This window comes from Salminus brasiliensis, chromosome 19 (genome assembly GCF_030463535.1).
Source record: "Salminus brasiliensis chromosome 19, fSalBra1.hap2, whole genome shotgun sequence".
Classification (NCBI taxonomy): domain Eukaryota; kingdom Metazoa; phylum Chordata; class Actinopteri; order Characiformes; family Bryconidae; genus Salminus; species Salminus brasiliensis.
In genome coordinates this window covers 3590998-3616113 of record NC_132896.1, presented here as the reverse complement: position 1 = coordinate 3616113, position 25116 = coordinate 3590998, and the positions used below count along the sequence as shown (strand labels likewise).

Below are 25116 nucleotides of genomic sequence, written 5' to 3'. Positions count from 1 at the left end.
GTAATTAACTCTATATAACATTAGAATAAACCCAAATACACATAAAGTCAGTGGTCAGTGAGAGTGTCTACCTGTAAAACTCTATAAAACATCAGATAAATCCAAATAAACATAAAGTCAGTGGTCAGTGAGAGTATCTACCTGTAATTAACTCTATATAACATTAGAATAAACCACAATAAACATAAAGTCAATGGTCAGTGAGAGCGTCTACCTGTAATTAACTCTATATAACATTAGAATAAACCACAATAAACATAAAGTCAGTGGTCAGTGAGAGTGTCTACCTGTAATTAACTCTATATAACATTAAAATAAACTCAAATAAACATAAAGTCAGTGGTCAGTGAGTGTGTCTACTTGTCATAAACTGTCAGTGAGAAATGTACTGTAGGAGCTGCAGTGGAGATGAAGTGGCTTCCTCTCCTGGCCAGACAAAGTCTATAATAGTGCCCAAACACAGTAAATCCATGTCCAATACTCAGCTACGGCGCAGAAAGTGTTTTGGATGTCATATGTTAGCTTGTCAGGAAGTCCGGTTCCAAGAATGATCCCATGTCTGTTATCCAACCCCACATGCCACTGTTGGGGACAGCATGAATACACAGCACACCTGTGCAGCTAAATTAGGAGGTCCGCAGCTTCCAAACAGACGGTCGGTTGGCTTTTAGGGTAAACACTCTAGGGATGTTTAAAGGGCCGGTGTCGTGGAAAACTGAACTGGAAGTATGAGTTTAGCACTGCGTATGTACCATTCATTCCCCATACCGTCCATATATCCATATAATCTACATCAATAATGACCCATTCTGAATCACTCTGTGATCAGGAGTGTTTCAACTCAGTTTCCAATAGAAATGCTCCAAAATGACTTGGGATCAAATCTTTTTACAGTGACTTTCATTGAAGGATTTTTCCTTGTTGCAATTTTGGCTCAGCTTTCTAATGCGCTATAACTTCGGCCCGGGGGTCCCGATTTCGAATGCTGCTTTGCCATCAGCTGCAGGAGTCTGAGAGAGCACAACTGGCTGGATCAGTAGATGGTGTGGTCTCTCTTCTCATCACTCTTAAGCAATGTCGGTCAGCACAGGCATCTGCTAGCTGGAGCGGTGATGCTGGGGACCTGACACTGTCCTCCGAGTGTGCTGGTGACCCTGCAATGCCGCATTGGCAGCAGGTCGAAAAGAGACAGCGACTGGCTTCACATGTGTCAGAGGAGGCATGTGTTAGGTCCCTACCCTCCTAGTGTCGGGAGCATTGCTAGTGCTGAGGGTTTAAGCACTCCAGCAGCACTGCTGCGTCTGATCCACTACTCGTACCAGCAGCACAACACACACTACTAACACACTCACCCCCACCACCATCATGTCAGTCAGTGTCACTGCAGTGCTGAGAATGACTGACCCACCACCCAAATACTACAGTCTGCTCTGTGGTGGTCAGTCCTGTGGGGTCCTGAGCATTGAAGAACAAACAGGGTGAAAGAGGGCTGATAACAGAGTCTGCAGAGAAACAGATGGAGACAGTCTGGACTTACAGACCTACACAGTGCTCCTATATGGCCAGTGGAGACAAGTCCATTCCAAACCTGGGGTGGTTTATCAGAATATTCGGAAATATAGAATATAATGTTTTTGTGTATTAAACTAAAAAAATGAACACTGGGTGAACCCGGCACCCGCTGGAGGACTGGAAGAAGAATAAAGGGCTGCTATCGTCTCCCTCTGAAACCAAAGCCCTGCTCTCTGAACGAAGTCTCTCCTCTCTTACTCCTCTCCTGAGACCCAGACTCTTTTGTCTTGAGTGGGCTAATTATGAAGAGCATAGAGGACTTGCCGCTTAGGGACATTTTATACACACACACATGCATACATACACTAGCTCAATCACACACACACACACACACACACACACACACACACACACACACACACACACACACAAGCAGCCCCTTCCAGCCCCATGCTTTTATTGAGCAGCCTGGTTAAAGAGAAGTCTCAGAGAGGGCCTTATCTGAGCAGGCCTGCCCCGCACTTACTGGAAGGTTAAATGATAAAGCTGGAGTGCAGTGCTGCTGGTGGAGCTCAGGGGACGAACTACGAACCTGCAGTACAGAGAAACTCCACAGCAGAGCATCTAGCCTGCACAGCCCAGGCCAGGGAAGCGATCGAACGTCCGTATTGATGAATGATTTAATAATCAGAGCTTTTTTTAAAAGCCAGTAAATCTGATGGATGTAACCAGTTAGTAATAAATCATTAATAGAAACTTTTAGAGTCTTAAGCAGCCCCTACTTAGCATTAACAAAACAATGAATCTTAACAACCACCTAAAGCACCTTAGCAACCACATAAACTCCATCCCATACAAACCACCCTATCTACCACCAAGAAACATTATAGCACCCACTTAGCAACCGCCTCCCTCAGCAAATACAATAGCATCCTCCTGGTATTCTATAACACCCACTTGGCAACCAACTGAAATGCCATAGCAACTACAAAAGCAACCTCGTGGTATACTATAGCAACCACCTAGGAACACCTCGGCAACACCACAGAACACACGTGACAACGACTTCTGCACTATATGTCCAAATGTTTGTGGACACCCCTTCTAATGAATGCATTCAGCTACTTTCAGTTGCCCACACTGCTGCTTCTACACAGATGTACAAATGCACACACACACACGGCTTGTCTAGTCCCTGTAGGAAAGTATTGCCAATAGAATAGGACTCTTTGGACCAGATAAACAAGCATGAAGCTAATGGCACCATGCTGCCTAATAATGCCAGACGTGGGCTAGTAGAGGGGGTATAAAGCCCCCCAGCATTGAGCTGTGGAGCAGTGGAAGAACTGTGTTCTCTGGAATTATGGATGGTGGTGCTCCATTAAATTATTTTAGGATGAGCTGGGGAGTTGAAGATAAAGTGGGGTGGTGATGATCATCCTGACAACATCCTGACCTCACTAACGCTCTTGTTAACACTGAATGCAATCAAATCCTCACAGCAATGCTCCTCCAAAATCTAGTAGAAAGCCTTCTTCCCTGGATGGTAGAGACAGTTCCTCCAACAAAAGCAGGATCAGCTCATTTTAATAGCCTTCAATTTCAGAAGAACATGGAATGAGCAGGTGTCCCATTACTTTTGTCCATATAGTGTATGTCTATGCGTATATGGTCTAAGACGTGAACAGTGCATGAACCATGTTTGTAATCGAGATGCCTGAGAGTGAAGAACTTCCTAAAGGTCTGAAGAACCTTCAATTGATGTTCTTTACCCACTTAAAGGTTCCGCATCACGTCAATTAAATATGCAAGTGTACAGAACCTCCAATAGATATAAGGGTACTATACCAATAAAACGCCTTTGCTAGAACCCTTTAAAGCATTGCACTTGAAAGCAGTAATTTGTAGCTGCAGACGAGAAGGAGGCCCTTTAATGCCCTCCGACAGCCTCTCAGGTAGAACCTCCAGAGGGATGTCTTGCTGTAATCTCAGATATACCTATTATAAGAACAAGGCCCAAAAGACAAACCGTGCCCTGATGCGGGTCGTGATTTTAATCCAGTAGTTTAACTGTACTTCATTCCTCAATTTTGGCTGCACTGAGAGAAGGAGGATGCCAACTGTTTACATGAAGCACACCACTGCACTCCACCACAAAAAAAAAACCCTCACAAAGCTGTGCTGCTTTCAGCACAGTGCTCAGACATAATACTGGTGCTGGTTGCTAGGTGACCGTTGCTCTGTGTTACAACATGAGCCCTGGCTCGTCACCGCACGCATGGACCAGACCAGGTCAGCACATACCACTGCATGCTAGATCTTCAATCAACATCAGGGATGCTGGTCCTGCTCAATGCAGCATCTCTTCTAGCTATACCCTCTCAGCCTATAGGGTTCCCCTCCAGCCCAGGCATCAGTACTGTTCTGGTCATTCTCTCAGATGTTCCTCTGGATTTCACATGATAAATAAGCATTTGCTTCGAATTGCAGAATCCCGGCCTGGTTTGGTTTGGCTTAGTGAGGCGGATTAAAGGCCGTCATTATTGCGTGCAGTCCTGTGCCGTTTCAGAGCACTGCATGCAGTAGAATGGGCAGGTTGGTGACAGGCAGTGTGGTTATCAGGCCGTGAGGAGGCTCGCAGGCATCTCCTGCGGTCCACAGCCTGCCTGCCTGCTGCTGCTTCACTCTGCTGCATGCAGAACTCTCCAGAACGTCAGCGATGCACGGACGGAGGGGCTGCTCAGGCAAGCACAACAAAATACACTGAGACCTCCATCTAGTGCAGTATATTAACTGATTAGAACTACAGGTATGTATAAGATGTCCATGTGGGGCCTTTATGATTAGCCCAACCAGGAAGCAGAAGGTTCTGTCCATGGCTTTCACGCTGGCCCCACATATGGATGCTCATCAGGGTCAGTGATTGGACCAGGAGGGGTTAAACATGGGCCCCATCCTGAATTTTACACTGCACATGAGGCCTAGATGGGACGCATGTGAGATTAGGGTGGGCTGTAACAATGGGGCTCATTTGGGAAGCTTAACTGGAACCCACCTAGTCAACGTTGCCCCACATGAGTCGACATGACCCCTCTATAACACCCTTCTCAACAAATTCTGCTGAAATGGGTGAGAATTAGCATTGCTTATCATCCACTGACCACGGCCGCTGCTCACTGACCAATCCATGGTGAGCGGCCCAACAGAAAATGTTTATAGGTACAAGGTTTTGCTGCAGTTGCAGTGATTCCAGCCTGGTCACAAAGCTGAAGAAGGCAACTGACGGGCTTACGTGGGTGAAACGTGGGCTATGTGGGTTCCAGGTGGGCATATGGGTGGATTTGAACATGTTTTATCTGGCACCCAGCTGGGCTTCCCAAATGGGCCTCATCCTTACAGCCCACCTTAATCTCACATGGGTCCCATCTAGGCTCCATATGCTGTGTACAACCCAGATGGGGCCCATGTTTAACCCCTCCTGGTCCCATCACTGACCCTAGTGGGCTTCCATATGTGGGGTCAACATGAAATCCGAGGGCAAAACGTTCTGGTTCCCAGTCGGGCTACCCAGCATACAGGCCCTACATGGACATGTTAGCTGGGCAGTATCCAAAGACAGCAATTCTACGAACCATGACATTTCCACCTACGTGCTTCACAGCTGAGATGGGTTTTTGCGCTCAAACCAGAACGCTGCCTCTGTTACTGTGTCCAAATAAGTCCTTTTTGGAGTAATAATAATTTGTAATAAATAAGGAGGTGTTCTAACTTAACATTAGGACACTCTGTAAGGGTTTTTTAGTAAAGGCAATGGTGCTATATAGACCTATGACAGCTCAAGGAACCATAATGCTTAACTGAAGAAAGAAAATCTTTGTAAAACACTTTAAACTGCTACTTATGTCAAAGTGCTCTTATAATAATAATAATTATTATTAGTAGTAGTAGTAGTATTCTTATATTTTATGATAATCTTTATAAAATGTTGTTATTATACATAGAACAATGAACCGTGAACCACGTAACGCTTTACTTGCCTTTTGTCTGGTCAGACAGCCCTTCAAATACATCGAAAATCTTTGTAAAACACTGTAAATGGCTACTAATGCCAAATAGTATTATTATTATTATATGCTCTTATTATTATTTTTATTATTATATTTTGTTGTTATTATACACAGACTTTAATAAGTGTTCTTAATATTATCATCATCATCATCATCATCATCATTATTATTATTATTATTATTATTATTATATTTTATGATAATCTTATAAAATGTTGTTATTATACATAGAACCATGACAGTTCAAGGAACCACATAACGCTTAACTTGCCCTTTGTCTGGTCATCTTTGTAAAACACTGTAAATGGCTACTAATGCCAAAGTGTTGTTATTATTATTATTATTATTATATTTTGTTGTTATTATAAATAAACCTATGACAGCTCAAGGAACCATATAATGCGTAACCTTTGACTGGTAAGACAGCCCTATAGATACAAAGAAATAATAAGTGCTCTTATTATTATTATTATTATTATATTTTATGATAATCTTTATAAAATGCTGTTATTATACATAGAACCATGACAGCTGAAGGAACTACGTAACGCTTAACTTGCCCTTTGCCTTGTCAGACAGCCCTTCAAATACAAAGACTTTTTTGTATATGGTTTCTTATAGAATATATATATATATATGTGTGTGTGTGTGTGTGTTAGAGTATATATATAGACTTCTTAGAGTGCAGCAAACTAAAGCACTACTAAAGTACTGTGTAGTGATGCTTACACAGTTTTCACACCGGACAGGAGTTTCACCTCCTGCCTCTCTCTCCTCCCTGACTGTGATTCCTGCTCGGCTATAAGCTGGAGAGCTGTGGAGAGAGCCCCAGCTCGGAGCGTTCCTGTTCCGTCACCGAGACAAAGAGAACAGGCTCTCTCGCTCTGTACCGACAGTGACGAGCCCATTCAATTTACAGTGTGGGTGAACAAGGCTGATCAATAATGCACGGGCGCCATCAATAATACACACTTTTCATTAAACGGACACTACGACGTGGGCCCACGCTGACCTTGTGTAAAGTGTCTGAGCTAACATGGACGCAAAATGGAGGTGGAGGAGAGAGGAGAGACGAGAGGAGGGAGCGGCAGACGAGGTAAGGGAGGAGAGGAGGAGAACACAGCGGCAGCGAGAAGAGAACAGGAAGATGCGAGGAGCAGGAGAGCGAGAGAGGAGCGAGATGAGAGGGACGAGCAAGAGATGATCATGCCCACACACTGAGGCCGGTGGGAGTGTGTGTATTTTCAGTAAAGCTGCTGCTCTGCTTTGGAGCTTCCTACTGGATCCCTAACACCGACAGGAGCGCAGGAAGAAGGCGCCTCTTGCCAGAAGGAAAAAAAAAAGACCAGCCATCATGATGGTGTTGATAGCAGGAGAGAGAGAGAGAGAGAGAGAGAGAGAGAGAGAGAGAGAGACAGAGAGCACACATTCCCCCGTTTAGAAAGAACTGCACTGCTTTACTTGGATCTTTGAGGATGTGCCTGTAATGTGCATGTCAAGTACTCTGTTTATTATTATTATATATTTTGAAATTTAATATATTTCTAATTTTACCCCCATTTTCTTATTTAGAAGGTCAATTGCACAATCCCTGTACACGCAAAATCCTCCTATCACTAGCAATGCCCCCTATAGGACTAGCACACATTTCCCTCGATGCACAGGAAACCAGCCACCGCCTCTAACAGACGCCTGTGCTGACCACCATCACACTGGGAGTGATAGAGTGGGGAGGAACTGTGCTCCCTCTGACTCCGGCTGCTGATGGCAACTACAAAGTCATAAGAAGTAAGAAGCTCAGAATCTGCAGCTTTTATTTAATGCTATATACATTTATATATAATTATATAAATAATAATAATAATAACATTCTATAATTATGAGTAACATAAAATGTAATAATAAAAACAATAATAACAATAGTAACCATAAAGATGATTATAAAATGACCATAACACTTCCTCTGATGTTCTACTGATTAAGCAGCTATTACATAACTTTCTATTATTATTATTATTATTATTGTTAGCTGTATAATAATAATAATAATAATAATAATTATTATTATTATTATTACTATATATTATTATTATTATATATTAAATCAGATGGTCCTGATTTGTCCTTCTCCCTATATGTTCTAAAATTGCAGAGCCAAATGGACCAAAATGGTCACTTCAAATGTGGGGCTCGAGAACCAGTCTCAGCAGGGCAATCAGCAACCTCATAAAAAATAAATAATGGCTGGTTTGAACCCCAGGTCCTGCTGCTTGCCATCAGCAGCTGGAGTCAGAGAGAGCACAGCTGGCCTTGCTCTCTCAGAGGTGGGTTGATGGCACTTCCTCCCCACATCACTCCTACTGTGATGTCGGTCAGCACAGGTGTCTGTTAGCAGTTGTATGGGAGATGGGGAGCCACGCTTTCCTCTGAGCAATGTTGCATCAGCTGGTAAAGTAACAGGGGGAGTAACAGAGGGAGTTCACATGACTGGAAATGGGGTAATTGGCCTTCCAATTCTTCCAATTGATGATGGTTATTGTTGTTATTATAATGATGATAATGATGATGATGATGATGATTATTATTTAAGAATGTCTAGGCAAAAAGGAACACGGCACACTGAAGACGGAACTCACAGGTGTAAAGTATGGAGATCAGGGTCTGCAGCCTTTATATCTTTAAACCCTTAAACCAGATGTTCTCAAGTTCTCAGGACCGTCCAAACAGTCCTGACCTGTCCTCCTTCCTAATCAGTTGGGAACTGTTGAGCACAAATGACCACAAATGTGCACCACCTCAGGGGCCTCAAGAACCAGTTTGAGAAACACAGGCTGTTACTCAACTACAACCAGTCCATCCATACCTCGGGCTGTTCTTCAAACGGCCGAACCACTGAAATTTAGCTCATTTAGAGTCTGAGGGAGCGTGGATGATGTAGCGAGGGAACGTGGGGCCATGGGTTGAACTATGCACTCAGAGAATAGTCATTTCCTTCTGATTTCTCATACATCAGCATCCTCCAGAACGCATGAGACGGGGAAGTCACCGGGGGCGGGGGGTCAGGTGAGTTGTGAAAGAACAGCAGCTACAAAGATGCTGAGGAGTAGCATCTGTCTGCTCCACTGTTTGGTCTTGGGAAGAACCAGTGGAGCACTACGGGTGACCTGGGAGGGTGGACTGGAGGGTAGGGATGCAGGAGGGATGCAAGGCTTTTTTAAAATACACCAACCCAACAAAAAGCATGCTCTCCCTGACAGCATCAGCACTCACTATAACGTAAGGGAGCAGACAGCAGGCCTAGACGAAGCTCTCCATCAGTGTCGGGGTTCTATCAGTAATCTGGACAGTTTCAGGAGGAGGAGGACCGGAGAGGCAGAACACACACTCAGAAGCCTCCAACACGTCCATCAGTCAAAGAGTGGAGGAGCGCAGCAGCTCTGTCTCTCTGAATCTGTAAAAATTCCCCCGAGCTTCTGGGCAGAGCGCTGGTCAATAACATTGACCGCATTATTAAAGTGTGCTTATTGTTTGCAAGGTCATCAAGAAGGAAGGAATGACCAAGCAGAAAAACACAGAAACATTAAAAACTAAAAAAAATTATGTTTGTGGACGCCCCTTCTAATGAATGCATTCAGCTACTTCAGTAGGTTGCACCCATTGCTGACACACACACACAGCTTGTCTACCCCCGTTCCAATGCCAGGATGCCAGGCGTGGGCTAGAGGGGTATAAAGCCCCCCAGCATTGAGCTGTGGAGCAGTGGAAGAACTGTGTTCTCTGGGAAGAGGTGGGGTGGGTGGTGATCATCCAACATCTTGACCTCATTAGCACTCTTGTCTGTGAATGCAACCAAATCCTCACAGCAATGCTCCTCCACCACTTAGTAGAAAGCCTTCTTATCTGGGCAGTAGAGACAGTTACTCCAACAACAGCAGGATAAGCTCTGTTTTAATACCCTTGATTTCGGAAGAATGGGCGTCCTGAGTAGGCGTCCCGATACTTTTGTCCATGTAGTATATAGTGTACCTCCGAAACCAGCCACCACTGTGGAGCACTGCAAAATATCACAGATATCAGATATCCTAGATATCACACATAACGTTCGGCCTGGTCCATTACTGCAGCCAATAAATCTGCGTATTAATAGCGTACATTGGCGATGGTGCGAATGAGCTGAAATCAGCCGTCACGTGATTAAAAGCATGGTTAACTATAAAAGGTGGATATTACTGTTTTTAATGGTGGTTATAAGAACGTGTAATAGGCTAATCGTTCGGAAAGCCCTATAAAACGCTGCCAAGGCCAGCCTTACTGTACTGAAATCGTTACACCCGTATTGTTTTATGGCTTATCCACCATATGGCTCAGTATGGTTCACTAGGTCGACTTGTTAGTTGTAATCACATCATCAAAATGCAATCTGCTTCTCCGGCACTACCTTCAAACCACATTAACTCGTGAATTACCATCAAATAATTCATAAATCCTCCTTCCCCCATTTCTCTCTCCAAGCAGTCGGGCATCCTTTTACTACTGATGCTCGTTCGGAGCGCTGGAGCGGAGTGAGAGCTTCCATAAATTCTGCATGCCGTTACGCTGATTTTGGCTGATATGGAGATGAAGAGCATGCCTGCCAGTTTCCTCGGTCCGACGGTCACTCGGCCCTGTAGCTCATTTTCAGTGTTTAAACATTGGTGCCGTTAGCATTTAGCATCATTGCTCTTGCCTATTTAAGACTCGTCGTCCTTGCTGTTCCATCATTTCTCTCATATTGCTCTGCGTATTTTCCTTACATTTTGATCACAACAATGATTCTTAGGAGCATCCAGGCTGTGTTCCAATTGCATCCCAATCAGGACTAGTTAGCTTAGTATGAACTGTGTAGTATAGATAAGATAGATAAGTGTCACAGTTGAATCTACTCAAATATCCAAGACATCCAAGACTCTGAAGCAGTCGGTTTCTGAGTGTGGTTTCCATGGACACCATTATACATCCCACAATTCAATGAAAAGCAAAAAGGGAGGAGCTATTTACGTCTAGAACAATTGTTCGATTTTTCGACAATTATGGCGGATAGCGATACAAGTGCAGTGGAGTGGAGTGATGTACTGTGTGTTGGCATAGCAATGTGACATCACTTCCGGTTAGCAAAAAACCTTATAGAGTAAGTGTATAGCATTCATTTGGGACGCCACCACAGACTATAGGGGGTATGCACTGACCTCATGTTCCCGCTGGAACATGCCCCCTGCAGTTGGACTGAGGGGCAAAGTATTCTGCAGCTCGGCCGAAGCATTTATTAGGGAAAACGGCCAAACCGGGACGGACACAAGCGACTATCTGATCAACAGCGATGTGTAGCCAGGAAGGTCCATCCAACTGAGGCTCAAATCACACCTGTTTAGAGGATGAAGCCTCATATCTGAGAGTGCAGAGTCGAGTGAACGGCCTTAGGACGGTTTTCCACTGTTTTCAGGCTCTTTTAGTAGACTGGCTCATCCAGGTTTGCTTGCTTTCCCTCTTACTTGAACTTAGCATGTCGCTAAACTTGCAGCTACGCTGGGCCTGCTTTTTTCCCCACCTGTTTTCAGAGTGTGACTTCAGCACTCAGTGAGCTCCCACACATTCTGGGGCCTGAATTCCAGTCGTTTCTGTGAATTCCACCAAATCCATTAGCTTCTCTGCTCTTCTGTAAAAGGAGGCTCTGAAGTCCAGCTGACTCTGTTTGTACAGTCAGTCGCGCAACAGCCGTTTTTTTGTTTGTGTTTTAGGAGCATTCACACCCAACGTTAACTTGATGGGCGTGGCCGCAGTGACTCCTGCCACCTCTGACGTCAAGTGCATCCCCTCTATTCTGCTTTAAGTAGCATTAGTTACTAGTATTTCTTGGTCAAGGGTTCCCCCTAGTTCCCTATAATATAATAATGTTCTAATGTAGCGAATAGTGATTAAGGGGCTGTTTTTGTTCCCTATAATAGTGGTCTATTTAGCGTTCCAATGTAGGGAACAGTGATTATGGGAATGTTCTGGTTCTCTATAATAACGGTCTATATAGTGTTAGAATGTAGGGAACATTGATTATGGGAACGGTCCGATTCCCTGTAATAGTGGTCTTTATAGTGTTCCAATGTAGGGAGTAGTGATTAAGGGGCTATTTTTGTTCCCTATAATAGTGGTTTATATAGTGTTCTAATGTAGGGAACAGTGATTATGGGAACGTTCCGGTTCTCTATAATAGTGGCCTTTATAGTGTTCCAATGTAGGAAGTAGTGATTAAGGGACTATTTTAGTTCCCTATAATAGTGGTCTATATAGTGTTCCAATGTAGGGAACAGTGATTATGGGAACATTCCGGTTCTCTATAATAGCGGTCTATATAGTGTTCCAATGTAGGGAACAGTGATTATGGGAATGTTCCGGTTCTCTATAATAGTGGTCTTTATAGTGTTCCAATGTAGGGAGTAGTGATTATGGGAACGTTCCGGTTCTCTATAATAGTGGTCTTTATAGTGTTCCAATGTAGGGAGTAGTGATTATGGGAACGTTCCAGTTCTCTATAATAGTGGTCTATATAGTGTTCCAATGTAGGGAACAGTGATTATTGGAACGATCCAGTGCCATATAATAGTAGTCTTTATAGTGTTCCAATGTAGGGAACAGTGATTATGGGAACGTTCCGGTTCTCTATAATAGTGGTCTATGTTCCGATGTAGATACAGTCCGGAAGCGTAATTTACGAGCTGCGAGATACAAGTATATGACTCAGGTAATGCAGAGATGCTATCCTCCCTATTACAGGTCAGTGGAGCATCACAGCGGTTCTGCAGCTGCTGTTTTTAAGGTAAAAATGAGACATACTGTTCCTATAAGCCCTCAGCAGCACGCAGCTGCGTAAAGACTGTGCTGGAAGGGTTAAGCAGATGATCAGTCCCTGCTCTGACATTTTCAGCACCATCCCAGTATGAAAGCAATCCAGAAGCATGCTGCCGCTGTCATAACCTTACATAACCGCATGTCCCTTAAATGATCTTCTCTTCAATATAACCTAATGCAACCAGATGTTCATGCAACACCAAGAGCATCCGGGGTCTTCAAATAGCACACACACACACAGGCCTACATAAAAACAACATAAAAAACGGAGCTCTGAGGTTCTGCTCGGACAGCTACGATGCGCTGAGATTAACAGCTTTGTCATGACATTCCCCTCAACCACACACAAGTCAGAAAGGCAGGAAGGAAGCGCTTCCTGTTGGGAAGACCACCGTGTGCTTTCACAGCCTCTTCCAGGAGTGTGTGTGTGTGTGTGTGTGTGTGTGTGTGCTTCTGTGCTCTCATTAAAGATGTAACTGTGACCTTCCCTCATGTTCGCACTCTCAGGCTTTATATAAATGTTCTCTTGTTGACACAAACGTGTGAATGATTCAACACATCCACTTCAGGATCCATAGGTGGGAAGCATCCAGCCCTGGGAAGAGGATGTTTTCTGAGCCAGTTCACCCAGACTCGCATCCCAAACACAGCCTCCAGCGCGCTTAGCCACCGCAGAACAGGCCATCTGCCTGAACTGTGCTACGTGTGTTTTAAGAATTTTAGATTTTCTAAAGCTTCTTCTAAGCTCGGTTTCGACAAATCGATCAATATCAATCAATCAAAACATAGAATTCTTGGTTTCTCATTCCAGCAGTGCAGAACTAGTCACAGAAACTCTGTATCACAGTAGCAGCTTTTAATACACACAACTTCCCAGCAGCAAACATCCATCTCATGACAGGCTGTGTCCCAAAATATGCAGTTCTCACTATTTAGTGCACTATTTTGGGAATCTGCCATTTTGTAGTGCTTAGAAAAATTAGGAAATAGTGACTAAGGGGCTATTTTTAGTGGTCTATTTAGTGTTCCACTGTAGGGAACTGTGATTATGGGAACGGTTCAGTCCTCTATAATTGTGGTCTAAATAGTGCTCCAATGCAATTATGACACCTCTAATACTGGTCATTGCAGCACCAATAATGATCTGATGTAGGGAAAAGTAAGGGGCTGTTTCTATTCCCTAAAATACATAGTGTTCTACATAGTGCTCCAATGTAGGGAATAGCTTTTCTGTTGCCTATAATAGTGCTCTATATAGTGCTCCAATGTAAGGAAGAGTGATTAAGGGAACATTTTGATACCCTATAATAGTGCTCTATATAGTGCTCCAATGTAAGGAAGAGTGATTAAGGGAACATTTTGATACCCTATAATAGTGCTAAAGAGTGCTCCAATGTAAGGAAGAGTGATTAAGGGAACATTTTGATACCCTATAATAGTGCTAAATAGTGCTCCAATGTAAGGAAGAGTGATTAAGGGAACATTTTGATACCCTATAATAGTGCTAAAGAGTGCTCCAATGTAAGGAAGAGTGATTAAGGGAACATTTTGATACCCTATAATAGTGCTAAAGAGTGCTCCAATGTAAGGAAGAGTGATTAAGGGAACATTTTGATACCCTATAATAGTGCTAAAGAGTGCTCCAATGTAAGGAAGAGTGATTAAGGGAACATTCTGGTACCCTATAATAGTGCTAAAGAGTGCTCCAATGTAAGGAAGAGTGATTAAGGGAACATTTTGGTACCCTATAATAGTGCTAAATAGTGCTCCAATGTAAGGAAGAGTGATTAAGGGAACATTCTGGTACCCTATAATAGTGCTAAAGAGTGCTCCAATGTAAGGAAGAGTGATTAAGGGAACATTTTAATACCCTATAATAGTGCTAAATAGTGCTCCAATGTAAGGAAGAGTGATTAAGGGAACATTTTGGTACCCTATAATAGTGCTAAATAGTGCTCCAATGTAAGGAAGAGTGATTAAGGGAACATTTTGGTACCCTATAATAGTGCTAAATAGTGCTCCAATGTGGAGAACAGTGAATAAGGGACCATTTTGGTACCCTATAATAGTGCTAAATAGTGCTCCAATGTGGAGAACAGTGAATAAGGGACCATTTTGGTACCCTATAATAGTGCTAAATAGTGCTCCAATGTGGAGAACAGTGAATAAGGGAACATTTTGGAACCCTATAATAGTGCTCTATATAGTGTTCCAGTGTAGGGTTGAGACAGTGACTAAGCGGTGATTAAGAAAAACTGGGCTCCAGCACACGGGACAGTTTCACACGCACTTCAAAACCAGAACCAGCCTTTTTCTTACCTCGATAAGGAAGTCTCCTGTCCTGAGACCGGCCTGCCAGGCCACTCCTCCCTCATCCACAGATTCCAGATACTGCAGGGCGGGGAAGGCCGGGGTGGGGGTAAACTCCTCAATCGGGGTGTCCGCTGAAGGTCCCCAGGACAGCAGGACAAAATCACAGAAGGAAAGGTTACAGGGACAAGGCCTGAGACACTCCTCACCAGATCTCACTCAGCTCTGGAGACCCATTACACTGCATGCTGCTGTCTGATCCTCTCCACCACACCCAAATGAGCTCACCAGCTACTGAGCAATGCTTCCATGAGCTTAGTGAGGTGTACTAGAGCTCGATTTTCGCTTCCTGGCCACTTTATTAGAAACCTTTTTGTCTTGTAGAGGCTGCAGCTCATCTGTTGATTCTTCATCAGAGGTCAGTTTCTGATGTCTAGGCTGGACAGCTTTGGGTGGTGGACCAACATTCCCACAACACCACACACACAGACACACACACACCACAGTTCCTCAGTGATTCTGCTGTGCTGAGATGGTCCACCACCTGAATTACATGTGTCTATCATCATCTGCGTCTGTAAATCTGTAATCCTATGAGGTATCGGGATCTCAATAGGTAGAAGTCAAAGGTGTTTCCAATAAAGTGGCACAGATTGAGCTTTTTCAGCAGACGGGTTGTCTGGAAAACCTAAAAGCAATGAACACACTGCAAAATGATGTCTTGGCAAGTGGAGCTGTTCTTAAATCTGGTCAAAGTATTGATTATTTCTCATAATACTGCTGTAAGAGTTTTATAATTTACTTTTATTATATATTATTCAAATATAAATAAAGATATTTATAATAATATATATTTGTAAAATGTATAAATATTTTAAAATATAAATAATATATAATATGTATATATATAAAATATAATAATATGGTTTGTTTTCAGCACTTTCTCCAGTACAAATATCTTAATACAGATGATTGTTTCAAGCTATTATCTCTTATTAAAATAATAAAAATGCAAATAATACTAAAAATAAATTCAGCATTCGTATAGTAAGTGTTAATCACTGATATTAGAATAAACACCAAAGTGGTGGTGGTTCTCCATCACTGTGTTCATCATTAGAACATCTCCAAAGTTCTCCTCTCTCATGGAGTCTAGTATTATTTAGAGTTCTCCTCAGATCAACACCTGGTTTGGTGGTAAATCAGGGCTTAATGATGGTGAATCAGGTGAGCTGCTGCTGCTGCTGCTGCTGCTGCTAATGGAGTTGAACACATCCCCCACGCTGTGCTGGCTGGACTGGGGGGCGTCCAGGAGAACCCTGGAGGAACCGAGCTCTGTTCTTCAGACTAGCTCACCGACAAGATCTCACTACTTTCTTTCTTCAGAATGAGAAGCTCTTGTTTCTCCTTTTTACTGGATTCATGTTCAGCTGCTTTATCAGTTCTGATGAGATCTGGAGCTTCTACAGTAAAACCCTCTCACTGCTGAGAGACAGGGGGGGGGGGGGGGGTAGAGAGATGGGATCAGGGGACTGAAACCTCTGTACAGTTCTGTATATCCTTACGACAATCTCTAAATGAGACATATTTGATATTTTCACCAGATTTAAGATGATTTAACTTATGAAGCTTATTGATTAGTGATTACTGGTTGAAGGACAGTCACCGCCCGACACAGACATGCATGCAGAACATTTAGAGAAGCATGGCAAGCACATAGCATGGTCTCTGCAGTGACTGAGGGGTCCTGACTGAGGCTGACTCTACATACTGGGCCAGATGGCCATGGCTAGGCTGCAGAGTTCTCCTCACTGCCACAGCGCAGTACTCTCTCTCTCTCTCTCTCTCTCTCTTTCTTTCTATCTCCATCTCTCTCTCTCTCTCTCTGTCTCTCCACAGCTGTTTCTGTAGGTTGAGCTCAAAGACAATGTGCTCTCCCCAGGCTACACTGCAGCACTGACATCTCTCAACATCTGAAGTTAGAGCGTTTACCCTCGCAATTGAATATGGGCTTTTCACCTCCGAGTGGTGCCCTTCTAACCCGAGAACCACTGGTTTGAATCCCGGGTCATGCTGCCTGCCATCGGCAGCCGGAGCCAGAGAGAGCACAATCGGCCTAGCTCTCTCCAGGTGGATGGAAGGCTCGGCCTCTCTCCCCACATCACTTCATCGGCACAGGCTAGCCTACTAGCCGATGCATCAGAGCTGGGTACCCGATGCTTTCTTCAGAGCGTGTTTGCTGGTTGCCCAGTGACGTTGTATCAGCGGCAGTTGGTGAAGAGGTGGTGGCTGGTTGGGCGTGTGTCGGAGGAAGCATGTGCCAGTCCTCGGGAGCATAACATGTGAATGGAGGTGGGGGGGGGGGGTACTAATGAGTGGGTTGGGTTGTTTAGGGACAATTGGGGAGGAAAACTGAGTAAATAAATACATAAATAAATAAATAGAATATGAGCTTTTCATATTTGGTAGGCATATTTCAATGGAACTAATGGAAGTTAGTCATTTATATGGGTATAAAAAATATCGATATATCAAAGTGGAGCAATATTATATTTTATATGTGTTGTGTTTACCTCCCGACCACTAGAAGGCAGTGTTGTATTCTGACATCAGATCCCACTGTTCTGATTGGACCAAAAAATTTTTTTTTTTACTCAGATAGTTTGTCTATGATGGCGTGTTTTTATGAGACGACAGTCGCAATCGCAGCGTATCGCCCTGCTCATAGTATCGCAATATATCTCAGCATAGTGAATCGTACCCCCTGCAATCAGGTTCTTACGATACCAGCAGCTGAATTCAGAAAAATCTTCGACTCTACGTTTAAATACATGCTCCATTTATTTCTTATCAGCGTGATCATGCATCGGATGTATCGCTGATTTAGATTTCCCAGTTTTGGGAATGTTTGGGAACCTTTTCCATCATATTTAACTGGGAACGTTGTATGAGAAGCGTTTGAATAGTGCTGGGATGACACTGAGGTACCAGATCAGCTTCAACGGCTTTGCCTGACTGATTTAGACTGTTGAGCGCAGCACTGATCATCAGTAATCATCAATTTTCTATATTTATAATCATGCGTTACGCTGCCCTCTGAAACCTGAGCGAGGAGATGCAGCAGAGGAAGCACAGCTGAGTCTCAGAGAGAGAGAGAGAGAGAGAGAGAGAGAGAGAGAGAGAGAGAGACAAGTGCAGCGGTCAGTCAGGCAGAAGGCAAGTGCAGAATGCAGTGCAGTCCTTAGGCACTTCTGTGCCTCACACACACACACACACACACACACACACACACACACACACACTCTATGTGATGGGGGTGAGTGAGGGGGTAATATACACAGTACATGCAATGCAAGTGTGTGTGTGTGTGGTGGGGGGGGGGGGGGTGTAAGCACTGGAGTCTTCTGCATGAGTGTGTACTAACACTAAATGCTGCCGTGTTCAATCAAACCCAACCCTAACATTAACCTCAGATACACTATATGTCCAAATGTTTGTGGACACCCCTTCTAGTACTGAAGTAAAATTGCTGACACAGATGTGCAAGTGCACATATACAGCTTGTCCAGTCCCTGTAGAGAAGTACTGCCAATAGAATAGGACCCTCTGGAGCAATATGGAGAAATAATCATGAGCCTATTGGCACCATGCTGCCTAATGCCAGGTATGGGCTAGAGGAGGGGTATAAATAAAGCCCCCCAGGATTGAGCTGTGGAGCAGTGGAAGAACTGTGTTCTCTGAGTTATGGATGGTGGATTAGTTGAGGTGGGTGGTGATAATCCCACATCCTGACCTCACTGATGCTCTTGTTGCTGAATGCAATCAAATCCTCACAGCAATGCTACAGAATCTAGTAGAACGTCTTCTTCCCTGGAGGGTTGAGGTAGTTACTCAGACAAAAGCTTAAGATAAATGCTTTTTTTATTCCCTTGATTTAAGAAGAAATAATAGCTGAGCAGGTGTCCCAATACTTTTGTCCATTTAGTGCAAACAAATATCATCTTCAGCCTAGTTTTCTTTTTATAAGATAAAACAATATTTTTTTCTTTATGAAAACCAGCCAGAGGTCCCCATAAAGAGAGATAAACACTTACACAGGTATCCACACACACACACACACACGCACACACACACTATTCACATGGAAAGCATGGGTGTGTTACATCTACAACCTTCTGCAGACAAAAACAAAACAAAAACAAGTGAAAGCAAAACTACACCAGCTTGGGGGGGGGGGCAAATAAATGACCCCATGTGCACTGGAGGGCAGCTGAAGGGTTTGGAGGCACAGAAACATATCCCAATCACTGCTGTGTGAGGTGAGGAGGGGCAAACGCACACAATGTGCGCTGGACATGAAGGGGGGGAGGGGTAAAAATATAGCACACACACTAGAGTTGGGGGGCAAGTATGAACTGGAATAAGGGTCGGGGGTATGCACTGGAAAAAGAAGGGGGGGGCAAATAAACACACACCAAACACTGGGGTAAGGGTGAGGGGGCAAATAAACACACTGCATACACTGGAGTAGGGGTGAGGGGGCAAATAAACACACCATATACACTGGAGTAGGGGTGAGGGGGCAAATAAACTCACACCAAACACTGGAGTAGGGGTAAGGAGGCAAATAAACACACTGTGTACACTGAAGAACAAGTAAGGGGGCAAATAAACACCCAGCGTACACTGGAGTAGGGCTTAGGGGGCAAATAAACACCCAGCGTACACTGGAGTAAGGGTGAGGGGGCAAATAAACACACTGCATGCACTAGAGTAGGGGTGAGGGGGCAAATAAACACACTGTGTACACTGAAGAACAAGTAAGGGGGCAAATAAACACCCAGCGTACACTGGAGTAGGGCTTAGGGGGCAAATAAACACACACCAAACACTGGAGTAGGGGTGAGGGGGCAAATAAACACACTGCATGCACTAGAGTAGGGGTGAGGGGGCAAATAAACACACACCAAACAATGGAGTAGGGGTGAGGGGGCAAATAAACACACACCAAACACTGGAGTAGGGGTAAGGGGGCAAATAAACACACCATATAAACTGGAATTGGGATGAGGTGGGCAAATAAATATGCCCTATACACTGGAGTAGGAATGAGGGGGCAAATAAACAAATCCACATACAGCTGAGTAGGGAAGAGGGGGCAAAAAACACACACACACTGGAGTCAAGGGGCAAATACAAAAGCCACAAGTGCTGGATAGTGGGGGCAAGAACATAAATAAATCCTATATGAGAGGGGTAAAACACACAGCACAGGCGCTGGAGTGAGGGTGGAAGGGGCAAATAATCACTCCTATGAGCTGCAATAAGGAGGGGTGAGGGGGCAAGTAAACACACCACATAAACTACAGACTGGGGAGGGTAGATATGGACTGGAGCTGATGGGCAAATGAATATAGAAGGAATAGTGGGGAGGGGGGGTAAATAAATGGTATCTAATGAGAGGGGTAAATAAACAGCACAGGCACTGGAGTGAAGGGGCAAGTAAACACAGCACATGCACTGTGGGGGTGGAGACGGGGGGAATAATCACACCACATGGTGGGTGGGTGGATGGATGGATGGGGGGTAATTAATTAGCACTTCATATGTGAGGATTGGGGGGCAGTAGGGTGGCCCCTCTCCTACCTTTGGCCCCTCGCAGCACGAAGCCGAAGCCCTCATTGTCCTTCTTCTGCAGCACCACCGTCTTCTCGTCGATCACGCAGTCGCTGTGGAGAAAATCGCGCGCATAGCGGCCGTTAGTGTTCCAGCCGGCCATCCGCATCATGGCCACGGCGGCGGAGCGCGCGGAGCCACGCGAGCGGCTAACACACCGCAGCCACGGGGCTGAGGGCGCGCGCTGCTGCAGAGACGAGTACAGCATCGCGGCTCGCGAGAGAGAGAGAGAGACTCAGTCATGTAGAGGTGCCTTTAAGACGCAGAGAGGGGGAGGAGAGACATAACAGAGACAGAGAGAGAGAGAGAGAGAGAGAGAGAGAGAGAGAGAGACTGAATAAGTGGGGGAGAGAGAAGGGGGAAAGGCAGAGAGAGAGAGAGAGAGAGAGAGAGAAGGGTAAGAGATGTAGAGGGAGAGAGAGTCAATGGGAGGGAGGGAGAGAGTGAGAGGGGTGGAGAGACAAGTGAGAGACAGAAAGCGAAGCGAAAAGAAAAGAAGAGGGAGGGAGAGAGAGAGAGAGAGAGAGAGGAAAGAGGAGACTGAATGAGAGAGTGGGGAGATAGAAGGGGACAGCTAAAGAGAGAGAGAGAGAGGCAGACAGAATGCGAAAGGCAAGAAAAGAGAGAGAGATAGAGAGAGGGGGAAAAGAAAGATAACAGAGAGATTAAAGGAGGAGACAGAGAGAGAGAGACTGAATAAGTGGGGGACAGAGAAGGGGGACAGGTAGAGAGAGAGAGAGAGAGACTGAATAAGTGGGGACAGAGAAGGGGGACAGGTAGAGAGAGAGACTGAATAAGTGGGGACAGAGAAGGGGGACAGGTAGAGAGAGAGAGAGAGAGACTGAATAAGTGGGGGACAGAGAAGGGGGACAGGTAGAGAGAGATAGACTGAATAAGTGGGGGACAGAGAAGGGGGACAGGTAGAGAGAGAGAGAGAGACTGAATAAGTGGGGGACAGAGAAGGGGGACAGGTAGAGAGGGAGAGAGAGAGACTGAATAAGTGGGGGACAGAGAAGGGGGACAGGTAGAGAGAGATAGACTGAATAAGTGGGGGACAGAGAAGGGGGACAGGTAGAGAGAGAGAGAGAGAGAGAGACTGAATAAGTGGGGGACAGAGAAGGGGGACAGGTAGAGAGAGATAGACTGAATAAGTGGGGGACAGAGAAGGGGGACAGGTAGAGAGAGAGAGAGACTGAATAAGTGGGGGACAGAGAAGGGGGACAGGTAGAGAGAGATAGACTGAATAAGTGGGGGACAGGGAAGGGGGACAGGTAGAGAGGGAGAGAGAGAGACTGAATAAGTGGGGGACAGAGAAGGGGGACAGGTAGAGAGAGAGAGAGAGACTGAATAAGTGGGGGACAGGTAGAGAGAGAGACTGAATAAGTGGGGACAGAGAAGGGGGACAGGTAGAGAGAGAGAGAGACTGAATAAGTGGGGGACAGGTAGAGAGAGAGAGAGAGAGAGACTGAATAAGTGGGGGACAGAGAAGGGGGACAGGTAGAGAGAGATAGACTGAATAAGTGGGGGACAGAGAAGGGGGACAGGTAGAGAGGGAGAGAGAGAGACTGAATAAGTGGGGGACAGAGAAGGGGGACAGGTAGAGAGAGAGAGAGAGACTGAATAAGTGGGGGACAGAGAAGGGGGACAGGTAGAGAGAGAGACTGAATAAGTGGGGACAGAGAAGGGGGACAGGTAGAGAGAGAGAGAGACTGAATAAGTGGGGGACAGAGAAGGGGGACAGGTAGAGAGAGAGAGACTGAATAAGTGGGGACAGAGAAGGGGGGCAGGTAGAGAGAGAGAGAGAGACTGAATAAGTGGGGGACAGAGAAGGGGGACAGGTAGAGAGAGAGAGACTGAATAAGTGGGGGACAGAGAAGGGGGACAGGTAGAGAGAGAGACTGAATAAGTGGGGACAGAGAAGGGGGACAGGTAGAGAGAGAGAGACTGAATAAGTGGGGGACAGAGAAGGGGGACAGGTAGAGAGAGAGACTGAATAAGTGGGGACAGAGAAGGGGGACAGGTAGAGAGAGAGAGACTGAATAAGTGGGGGACAGAGAAAGGGGACAGGTAGAGAGAGAAAGAGACTGAATAAGTGGAGGACAGAGAAGGGGGACAGGTAGAGAGAGAGAGAGAGACTGAATAAGTGGGGGACAGAGAAGGGGGACAGGTAGAGAGAGAGAGAGGAGGGAGCTGGAGAGACAGAACATAAAGGGGACAGAAGGGGAGGGGTGAGAGAGGCTGAGAGAAAGGAGACTGAATGAGGGAGGGAGGAGGGTGAGAGAAGAAGAGAGAGAGAAAAGGAAGAATGAGCGAGAGAGAGAGAGAGAGAGAGGAGTGGAGAGACAGGAAGTAAAAAAATAGGTGGAGGGGTAGAGACAGGTAGAGTGAGAGAGGCAGAGGGAGAGAGAAATGAGACTGAATAAAAGAGAGAGAGAAGGTTGAGAGACAGAAAGCAAAAAAGAAAAGGTGAAGAGGGAAAGAGAGAGAGAGGAGAGGAAAATGAAAGACTGGGGAAGAGAGAAAGCACAGAGAGAGAGAGAGGCAACGGAGGAACAGGAGAAAGACGAGAGAGAGAGAAGACCAAAGTGAGACTAAAAATATGAGCCTAAATGAGAAAAAAAGAAAGACAGATCAGAGAGAGGGGCAAGAGAGAAGGGGGGGGGGGGATAAAGACAGAGAGAGATGGATGAGAGGAGAGAGAGAGAGAGACAGAAAGCAAAAGAAGAGAGGGTGAGAGACAAAGGAAGAAAGAAAGAAGGGAGAGATAGAGCAACAGAAAGAGGAGAGAAAGAGAGAAGTGAAAGACTGAGTGAGAGCGCGGAGAGGGGTGAGAGAAAAAAGGGGAGAGAGACAAAGGAGAATAAGAGAAGAGAGAGAGACAAAGAAAGATACGCGAGAAAAGAGAGAGATGTGGGTGAGAAAGAAGGAGAGAAGAGTGGGAGAAATGTGGGTGAGAGAGAGAGAGAAATGTGGGTGAGAGAGGGAAATGTGGGTGAGAGAGAGAGAAATGTGGGTGAGAGAGAGAAATGTGGGTAAGAGAGAGAAATGTGGGTGAGAGAGAGAGAAATGTGGGTGAGAGAGAGAGAAATGTGGGTGAGAGAGAGAGAGAAATGTGGGTGAGAGAGAGAGAAATGTGGGTGAGAGAGAGGGAGAGAAATGTGGGTGAGAGAGAGAGAGAAATGTGGGTGAGAGAGAGAGAGAAATGTGGGTGAGAGAGAGAAATGTGGGTGAGAGAGAGGGAGAGAAATGTGGGTGAGAGAGAGGGAGAGAAATGTGGGTGAGAGAGAGAAATGTGGGTGAGAGAGAGGGAGAGAAATGTGGGTGAGAGAGAGAGAGAGAGAGAGAGAGAGAGGGACAGAGATGTGTCTCTGTGTCTCTGCCATCCCTGGCTGTTAGAACCGATGAAAGTAAGGGGGGGGGGTGGGAATGTGCTGCTGAGGCCAAAACCAAACACAACCTGTTGATGATATGAAGGTTCTCTCAGCGGAACCACACAGAACATGTTCTCCCTCTGTTCCGACACACACACACTATATCCCACTGTATATTAACTGTGATCTCTGGAATGATGGATGGTGGAGCTCCATCCAGTACTTTTGGGATGAGTTGGGGAGTACAGCAATGCTTTTCCAAAATCTAGCAGAAAGCCTTCTTCCCTGGACAGTAGAGACAGTTCCTCCAGCAAAAGCAGGATCAACTCTTTTTAACAGCCTTGATTTCAGAAGAAACAATGAATGAGCAGGTGTCCCAATACTTTTGTCCCAACTGTGTTACTGACTATCACGTTAAAAGGACATTCCGTCAATTATTCACAATTTCTATATTAATAATGAAGAATAAGGTAGACATAAGCAGAGTCCGTCAGAGCGAGGATTGGTGGGTTTGGTGTGAAACGCTCCGTTCTAGACGAAATTTTCACAGTGGAGGAACTAGTGACAGTGGTGGTGAATGGAACCAGACGTCTGAAGCTCTAAAAGCTCCCTCACAGAAAGTTATTACACACAATGGTTCTGAAGACGCTGCCTGATGCCTGAGACACTGTTTTACCAGCGTGTTTAGAAGCTTTTCGTCTAAAATTTATTTCCCAAACTATTCACGGTGGAGGGATACATGGAGGAAGTCATAAGATGAGAAATAGTCCCTGAAAAAAAACTAATTTCTCAGATTAGCCACTTTATTATCTTCATCATCAGTCCATATAAAACTCAGAAGATGCGTGTCGGTTCACTAGTGGGTTTGGATGGTAAATAAAAAGGCTATATTGGTGTCATATCAGCCATAACATTAAAACCACCTGCCTAACATGGTGTAGGTCCTCCTCATGCTGCCAAAACAACTCAGAGCCATCAAGGCATGGACTCCACAAGACCTCTGAAGGTATCCTGTAGTATCTGGCACCACCAACACATCAGCAGCAGTCCTGTTTACTTACACTGAATTGGGCGGGGTTAAAAGGTGTACTACAGCCAGCCACCAGAGGGCGTAAGAGACACCTTGGCTGCACTTTTCAACTGTTGTTGTTCCATATGGGTTACATCAATGGGCCTTGGGCGCCCATGACCCTGCAGCTGGTTCACCGGTTGTCCTTCCTTGGAGCTCTTTTGGTAGGTACTGACCACTGCATACTGGGACAGAACACCCCACAAGACCTGCCTGATGTTCGGGAGATGTTCTG

General features: G+C 45.1%; 2 protein-coding genes across 3 annotated transcripts in view; both read right to left on the bottom strand.

The window, feature by feature from the left end:
* ciapin1 (cytokine induced apoptosis inhibitor 1) overlaps nt 1-25116 on the bottom strand; it is a 303079-nt gene that overhangs the window by 56890 nt on the left and 221073 nt on the right. The window lies entirely within an intron of this gene.
* shank2b (SH3 and multiple ankyrin repeat domains 2b) overlaps nt 1-25116 on the bottom strand; it is a 150072-nt gene that overhangs the window by 33258 nt on the left and 91698 nt on the right. Inside the window, exons 13-14 of the mRNA XM_072664181.1 lie at nt 20412-20494; nt 14775-14899 (exon numbers count right to left, since the gene is read on the bottom strand). Coding sequence (XP_072520282.1) covers nt 14775-14899; nt 20412-20494 — 208 coding nt within the window. The remainder of the gene's footprint in view (nt 1-14774; nt 14900-20411; nt 20495-25116) is intronic.